The sequence below is a fragment of the Oncorhynchus masou genome, chromosome 19 (assembly GCF_036934945.1).
Source record: "Oncorhynchus masou masou isolate Uvic2021 chromosome 19, UVic_Omas_1.1, whole genome shotgun sequence".
NCBI classification, from domain to species: Eukaryota; Metazoa; Chordata; class Actinopteri; order Salmoniformes; family Salmonidae; genus Oncorhynchus; species Oncorhynchus masou.
The window spans coordinates 4766967-4775697 of record NC_088230.1 but is presented as its reverse complement, the minus strand read 5'-3'; the positions used below and the strand labels follow the sequence as shown (position 1 = coordinate 4775697).

At 42.9% G+C, this 8731-nt stretch overlaps 1 protein-coding gene and 1 non-coding gene across 3 annotated transcripts; both read right to left on the bottom strand.

The window, feature by feature from the left end:
- Window positions 1-1144: 1144 nt before the first annotated feature.
- Window positions 1145-8537, bottom strand: LOC135505733 (pre-mRNA-splicing regulator WTAP-like). 2 transcript variants are annotated; one of them, XM_064924808.1, is made up of 8 exons: window positions 8209-8537; window positions 7300-7337; window positions 7145-7200; window positions 6987-7045; window positions 6606-6733; window positions 5569-5747; window positions 2736-2890; window positions 1145-2330 (listed from the first exon to the last, which is right to left on the bottom strand). In XM_064924808.1, exons 2-8 carry the CDS (start codon window positions 7327-7329, stop codon window positions 1690-1692), a joined length of 1248 nt encoding a protein of 415 aa, XP_064780880.1. In that variant the 5' UTR covers window positions 7330-7337; window positions 8209-8537; the 3' UTR covers window positions 1145-1689. The 2 variants fall into 2 exon arrangements, with proteins under 2 accessions (XP_064780880.1, XP_064780882.1); XM_064924810.1 differs by having other exon boundaries at window positions 8352-8537.
- On the bottom strand, window positions 2514-2648 carry LOC135506371 (small nucleolar RNA SNORA22). The gene has a single exon (XR_010450451.1). It is a non-coding gene; the product is annotated as a small nucleolar RNA SNORA22 (small nucleolar RNA).
- Window positions 8538-8731: the final 194 nt, after the last annotated feature.

Below are 8731 nucleotides of genomic sequence, written 5' to 3'. Positions count from 1 at the left end.
TGCTAGCGCGCGATGGGAGTAGGACATTCCGACCGGCCAAACCTTCACAACTCTGGTCCAATTGTACAGCTGCCTGATGGGTCTCCCTGTGTCAAACTCGGGTTTGTAGTAACACCTCAAGCACTGGGATGCAGTGCCTTAGACCACTGCTCCACTCTGGAGGACCCACAAAATAGTGTTTGAATCAATTAGTTGGTGACGTGATTATATTTAGTATAGTTTTCTCTAAAAATTATCACTTTTTTGGCAGTTTTACCATTTTTATGAAATTCACTGAGGAGGGATGGTCCTCCCCTTCCTCCTCTGAAGAGACTCCACTGTCTGAGTCTTTATGTGCCTTTTGGCAAACACCAAGTGGGCTGTCATGTGCCTTTTACTGAGGAGTGGCTTCCATCTGGCCACTCTAACATAAAGGCCTTATTGGTGGAGTGCTGCAGAGATGGTTGTCCTTTTGGAAGGTTCTCCCATCTCCACAGAGGAACTCTAGAGCTCTGTCAGAGTTTCCATCAGGTTCTTGGTCACCTCCCTTGGTAGTCCCAAATTTATTCCATTTAAGAATGATGGAGGCCTTCAATGCTGCAAAAATACACAATCCTGTCTCGGAGCTCTACGGACAATTCCTTTGACCTCATGGCTTGGTTTTTGCACTGACGTGCACTGTCAACTGTGGGACCTTATATTGATGGGGTGTGCACTTTTCCAAATCATGTCCAATCAATTGAATTTACCATAGGTGGACTCCAAACAAGTTGTAGAAACATCTCAAGAATGATCAAATGAAACAGGATGCACCTGCGCTCAACTTTGTTTCATTGCAAACGATGTGAATATTTATGTAAATAAGGTACCAGATTTTATTTATACATTTGCAAAAATTTCAACCAACTTGTTTTCACTTTGTCATTAAGGGGTATTGTGTGGATTATTTAAATGTTTTATTTCATCCATTTTAAAATAAGGCTGTAATGTAACAAAATGTGGAGAAAGTTAACGGGTCGGAATACTTGCATAGGCACTGTACTTAACTAATAAACAAAATTGAACTTGATAACCATCTGCTTCACTAGAATATAGGAAATATATTTCAATTTAATTTGGGAAAGGCTTTACATGTGTTCAGAGGGAGAAGAAAAATCCATTTCAATACCATATTAAAAGTCTTTATTGATATTTGGTCAGTACATGAGAAGGATGGAAGTCAGAATAATGAATTCAAGGTACATCGCGTAGAAACGACACACATTGTCAAACAGAAATGTATTTGCCAAGGATTAAAAAAAAATAAAAGTCAACATCTAAAAGATATCATTTAACATTGCAAAGCTACTAAAGTGAACTGTGGTTTGACTTTTATTGAGCATGACTACAACACCAGATGCTTGATCATTTGAGTTTGTCAAGAGTTCAAACAAGAACGTTATCAAGCAACATGTTCAAATAACCAAGAGACCAAAGAAAAAAAGATCTAGCTTGAATCATACAAAACTCAAGTCATATGCACATACATTAATTAATTTCACGTAATGTTCCTGTTTAGCAATGCAATTATTTTCTTTAAATTGTGGAAGAGGTATCACGATAGGCAAAGGAGAGGAGAAAAAGTTCTGGACAGCAGTTCTGTTTTACCAACTATGCGTTTGTGTCTCGTATAAAAAGAAAAAGACAAATGACGTGTTATTATAAAGTACATTACAAAACTGTGCCACTGCTCGCGCTCAGGCCGTTCTGAGCCTGCCGCGACCCCGCAGTCCTGTTCCCCTTGACGACCAGGGCAGACTTGTCTTCATGGGGGTCGGCGTTGGAGTCTGTGTCGTTCGAGTGCTGCGTCAGGGACGTTTCGCTGCCCGTCGGGGAGTCCACGCTCTCATACCCTGTGCTCAGCTGGCTCCCGAACCCCCCTGCTGCTGTACCCCCTGCACTGCCACCAGTCTGGCCCCCCGCTGCCTCCTCTGAGTGGTTGGAGAGTTTCGTCTCGCCCTCACCGGGGCTGGAGACCATGGGGGACGGGGGAAAGTCTTCCTCTGTGCTGCTGACCTCGCGGTACAGGCTGGGGGTGGTCGCCGCACCCCTCTGGGAGGACGAGCTGCCGTTGCTTGGGCCGTTGGAGACCCTTCCGCAGTCTTTCCCGGCTTGGGCGGAGGGCTGCTCGGGCTGGTTGGGGGGCTCGGCGGAGGGTGAAGTCCTGCTGGGGCCTGCCCCGGCAGAGGCAGCCTGAGCTGGGTTCTGGGAGAGCTGCTGACGGGTCTCCCTGAGCTGCTGCTGGAGGACCAGGATGGTGCTCTGCATGCCCTCTACTTCCTCATCCAGCTGGATGATGAAATCGTTCAACTCTGGGATGGATGAAAACAGACAAAGACACAGGTCAGAACATAGGGAAATCGGACGCAGTCAGGTTCAAGAAAGACTGCCTTAATTTACCTGGGGCTAACATTTTTTTTTTTTTGGCCAGGAGGAAAATCCACTGAATATTAGAAACATGTCTAACAAATGCCTTAACAAAAGCTCTTGCATCTGAATGTACAGGTCTGCTGAATACACGCAGAGGAGCATATAGCTCCTCCAATGCAGAGGTTACAGATCACACTTTACTGTAGCACAGATTAATAACCTGGGGAGCTACAAAGCACACATGGGCTGTCACTGTGCTGAAATTTAACATTTAAAGCTTACATTTTTTTATGGATACTATTTGAACCCAGGTCTGAGTAGATGGAGGTGGGCTGTTGTGTTCTCACCATCTTGGCTGCTCTTGAGCTCCTCGCTGTACTTCTTCTGCAGGGCCAGCTCTGCCTCCAACTGGGCGATACGTCCCTGGGACAGCTGCCTCCCCAGCTCCTGGTTCTCCTGGATCAGCATCCGGCACTTGGCCATTAGCTTCTTCCCCGTCTGGCTGCAAGGGAGACAGGCCTCACATCACACAATGACCCAGGGCACAGCCAAATGCCACCCTCAGGCAAGGACAGCCCAATCAGTCCAGTGACCTAACTAGGTGGTCACTATGGTGGTGTTCCAGGTTATAATTTATGCAGTCAAGCTCTGTAGATTATCAGATCACCTCACATTGCTTGAAGAGGTGTTTAACATTGCAGGTACCACATTGAGATCTTCTGATGTGCAGAACGACTGCAAAAATAAAATAAAAATAGGACATGGAACACCAACCTACCCACCCATCCACTAACACTATGAATCTTGCCTATCCATAAAGCAAGTTTCCATTTTCCAAAGTAGTACAGTTACAGATACCGGAGACCGTTTGGACTTGGCAAAGGATACCAGCAACGATAGCATAGATGCACATTCCGATAAAATAACATTCTTATGCAGCAGCAGTACCTTTACCTTTTGAGTACCCCATGCACATTTTACTACTACAGGTGGGCGCCTAGTCAGCAGGATGAGAACCAAGTTAAAGTACCCAATTACAGCAACCGTATATTTGGCTTCTACACACCCAAATTGTACTTTCAACAGCAAATTAGACCCAAAGAAATCATAGTCTGTCACAACCGACCAGCTTCTAATGGTGTGAGTATTACTCAGTCAGCAACTTGGACAAGATCACCTGAGGTAATAATGCACTAACCACTGCAAAGCATCCTCTGCTGACTCTTTTAAACAAGGAAAACACATGCTTAAATTGCATTGACATTTCAGAGGAATCATGGCAGCCAGAGAAATCAACTTCAGAAGTCACCACGTCACTTAAAACCTAGGAACACTGCATGTCGCAACAGACTATAGATACTTCCTAAAAACACAGCAGCTTGGACACTGGTTCCAGAAGCATGTGTGAAAATCATACTATTGAAAATGAACTGTGAGAGGCAACCGATGAGATTTGAGATTACATTTCGTAATACTTGACAACAATGCATTGTCTGACAAGGATGTTGCATTCAGCTTTACCACTTCGAACAAGTATTTTTGACCATCAATAGAATGACGTTAGCCAGGTATTGGAAAAATAAAAACCAGACATTCTTAGGAGAAACTGGATGAGCAGCTGATAGTGGATTTGAAGTCTAAACGATTAGAAAACACACAATCGTGTTACTCTGGTTGCTACCTGAAAAGGTCAAGGGCTATCAATTCTTCTTGCTTGCCATCAAAAACATAAAATGTTGCTTCTTTTAAAGAAAACTACTTCCAATGGATCATACCCATCATTGCTAGAGTCTTGTGGTGAATACAGCATAATAGTAATTTTACGAGTTGTTCCCACCACGAGTGTTGTAACTATATTGATGGCCAGATATCCAAGGCTGTTTATTGCTCTGTTTGGAATTGAAAAACCAATCAATGAATTGCATATTGCCGATAAATTACAATTTCTCCAATTAATGACATCCGTGAAATGTCAACTGGAATGGAACCACCCCCCGAACCATAAAAAGGTTTACGGTTGCTAGGGGGGAGGTAGTGTGAGGTCAACAACATAAATACATAAAGAACAATATCATATTGGACTGAATAAATACATTCTCATGAAGTGGTAGCATTACTTGTTTCACACATTTGTAATCATTATGAGAAAATGTCACTCAAGCACCAACTGCAGTGTGTACATTTTACAATGAACAATTTGGAAACATCAAGCATCAAAATAATGTAGCCTACTGAATGTTATTTTTTTTCTAGGTCACCAAATCGAACAGAGCAAATGTCTCACACACTGCAGTGCAAGAGTATTTAAGAGAATCAAAAAGAGGAAAGTAAATTAAACAGAAACATAAGAGGCAACTCACAAAATAAAACATGTAAATACACTCTACCCGTATGTGGGGCCCACGGTCAAAGACACAGACAATCAGACCCTCGCTCACGCACGCCTCAACCATAGTCAATTCTGGACCGAGGGTCTGGCTCCTCCCCCAGAGTCTTAAACATTCTACTGGCTCCTCCCTAGAAAGTATTACAGTTTATCCTAGAACCTTTCCCACAGTATTTTCATTGTATTCTACAATCTGTCCAAGAGTCTTAGAGTCTCAGGAGCACTAGTGGGTATGGGTGTGGCGTTTTCCACTTAAATGTCTTTAGCTAGCGGGGCATTGTCTTTAAATGTTCAATTGGTTATTTAGGCTAAGGGTGCTCTCCCTGCTCCAGCAGTTTGCCCAAGACTGCCTCAATCTCCACCATAACAACCTCCCCCCTCATTTAATAAGGCAACTGTCTGGCTTGGGCTGAGAGAGGGGCGGTGGGAGGCATATCCGTGTCGGACGTGACCACCTCTTCAGGAACAGTCCCGACTCCTTCAGGGCCCCTGGACGGTGAGGGGGGGTGAGAGAGCTGAAACACAAGTGTCACCTGACCATACTGTTTTTTTCATTCAGTTTAGATTATGTGATATGTAGCTGGGGGACAGTAAAAGAGTACACAAAACATGGATGGCAGTTTGTTTTTTGTGTATTTGGTAAAGTCTGAGTCTTGTGGTGAGTACAGCATTTTTCAGCCATCCCCCCCCACCATGATTCCTGCATGCCTGCAGAGGGGGTGGGGGGTGTGAGGAGGTCTTGACTTTTTTGTGGGGGTGGGAGGAGGAGGGGGAGTTATTTTGATTGTCTTTACCTATCTGGTGTAAATTTCCAGGCACTCAGTTCATTTTGGGCCTGCTCCAGTTTGTCTTTAGTCTGTTCCAGTTCTCCCTTCATTTTGAGGAAAAATAAGTTGATGGCCGGGTCTACCATTGATGAGCGCAGTTGGGCGGCACTGGGTTGCTGGACTTGCTTGAGGTACTGGATCTGGGTCTGCAGGTTGAAAGAGATAAGTGTCAAAGGCACAAGCACATAAACTCAACATAGAAAAATCCCTCCTTAAGCTTCTGAAAGTTAAAAATACATTGACTTAATTTACACAAGAGGCAATGGATGTGGCTAATAATTGAGCTATAAAAGCACAGTCCCCATTACTGTAGCTGAACAAAGTCATGCTTACACGCTATTTATTCCACTTTGTAAATCATTAATGAAAATAGGTTGCTTTCAAAAGACACCTTCCTGTTAAACTACAGCGTGAAAGACAACTTTGGGATGATTAGCCTAAGTGTGGGACTGGACTCATCTTGTACACTATAACTCTGCGTAACATTTTATGCACCAAACTGGCCAAGTCAGTTTGATTGAACTCAGTTGCCCGACAGAAGGAATGGCATTTTCTGTTGAGTGAGCCGCTATGCAGTCATTCAGAGAGTGAGAGGTCTGACAAGCAAGACTTCAGGGGCCTTAGTGATATGGGGGGGGGGGAGGGAATCGATACAGTTACATATTAGGGATATCATTAAAAAAACAAAACATTATTTTACGATATATTGTATCGTTTTGACAATATCGTAATATTATTTTCAGGAGTATGACACTAAAGACTTGGGGCGAGCGGGGAGGGGTAAACTATTGACAAACCATTGATAAGGTGGAAACTCTGCTATACTGTACCCCCCTTTCCCAGCACAGCTTGGGAATAGGACTTAGACTAAGGTCAATACCTACACTTATATCCAAAAAGTTGAGGTCTACTGCGTGACAAACATTGTTACTAAAATAGGCCTACATATCCCCTAGTCCCCTCATTTAGAAAAACAGCAGGAAGTATTGCAGTGGGATACTTACTGTACACTCTTGCATTTCCTGCTCCTTGGTTGCGAGCCGCATGACTAGGATGTTCTCCCTGCGTGACGCCTCCTGCTGCTGCTGCTTCAGCTTCTCCTCAGACTCCTTCAGCCCAGTCACATCGTTCGCTGAGACGGTGAGTGGAGAGAAACAATGCACAGTTAATCTGTGTCAACTGAAAAGGAGCCATCAACACAAACAAAAACAAACTTAAAAAAGGTGTTAAGTGTGGGTATGTGTTCTAAAATGCGAAACTGATACCCAAAGCCTACCACTAAAAACATAGGACAATCCTTTCCTATCAACAGCTGACACTCTTATTGTATTGAATGATGACTTGGTAAAATGTTGGAGTAGGCCTACATTGTTTGGGGCACTTACAATTCAGATCAGCATATTTTGCCTCCAGGATCTGGACGTAGGCTTCATGTTGGTTCCACCTAAAGGACCAATAGTAAACATGAACACACTTGTTATCACATCCAAACAGAAACAATCATCCCACCCTCCCCCATCTAACAATAGTGTTATCTATTTACCTCACACACAGTTCCTCTCTGGTCAGGGTCTTCATGTCAGATTCACTGAGGCGAACCTGAATGAAGATGGGAAAGAGTCAGCAAGTTATTGGCTTTAGCTGCATATAACTTGTCAATACTGGAATATTGGTTAACATATAGAGGCACCCTCTCACCTTCTTTGGAAGAGGTTCCTCATTTGTCATTCTGAGCTCTGAAAGGGAAGTAAAAGTACCAATTAATTGAGTTGAAGTTTCAAGAGCAAGCCATTAAAAAATGATACGAGCTGCTACAGCAGATCAAGCAAATATTCTGGAAGTTACTTTCCGTAACAAGCTATGGGCATTAAGGTATAAAATAATGGGTTAGAGACCATTTTCGCTAACCATGATATTAAGCTAGTTATTCTAAATTACTGGGAAAAAGTCATGTCCTGTCGGGGCTGTATAAAAAGTGGCATGTTTATAGGTTCTCTCTAAAAGGATTATGTTAACTAGCTAGCGAAATTGCTATTGTTACCATAATAAACAAACTAGCTGCAGTTGATAGTAAGCTTGAAGTATTCAAATATTTGAATGTGCGTGTGTCAGTCTCATCCATTCTCTTTGTTTGCTTTAGTTCTAACGTTAGCTAGCTAGTCCTCATGCATCTCCCACGTTAACAGTGCAAATCCACAACACGTAACATTAGCTAGTTTGCTACTGTTCTAGCTTAACTGGCTAACGTTACGTTTAGCCACCTAACGTTAGCTAGTTAAAACCGGACTTCTATTACAACTCTGATTCTTTGTTATAATCGATAAACGTGATAGCAATTCCATTCATGTGTTTTTTATTTTAAAACATTAATTAGCAGGATAATACGCAATGGCCAGCCAACTGTTACATTAGCTAACGTTCGCATGTCTCGACAAGAAAACAAAATAACTAACACCTCACATTTGGCCCACGTCAGACTTACAAGCTACCTTGGAATTCAGTCTAACGATATGTTACCTACTTTTAAGGATGATATCAAGTAAATGTATAAAATGTGCATCGCCTTTAAAACTGTTTAACCAAAAATGTTCAGCTAACGTTAGCTACCTGTCGGTTATCGTGTTCTGCTTCTTGTTGTCACAAAATGGCGGAGAAAGCAGAGACTCCAGACTCTCCCCCTGCAAAATTCGCGTTCCTCTTCCTTTCGCGGACTCAGTGTTCGCAAAACCCTGCAGCAAATGAACACTTACCGGACCCGTTTCCTTCAATATTCGAAACCAGTATGTGTTGACCGCCTTAGCACTAATATGCAACGTTACAATCCGATTTAAATTGGTTTCTAACTTAATTATTGTTATTCGAATTCGCCACGGTAGGGATTCGGTGTCGCCGCCATCATCCGAGAGACGATGGCAACCACAGCAGCGCATCAAAGCTCTCTCGTTGCTACAGTGCTGAAGGGGCGGGCTGAGTTAACATGATGCTATCAGACATGTTAGGCTAGCTAACTTTGTCACTACAGAACAACATCAACTTCAATTACTATCCATCCAAACCATTTAGATTAGACATGTTTTGAATTTGCCAGATAAATAGTTTTTCAACATCTTCAGAAAATGCTAAAAAAAAA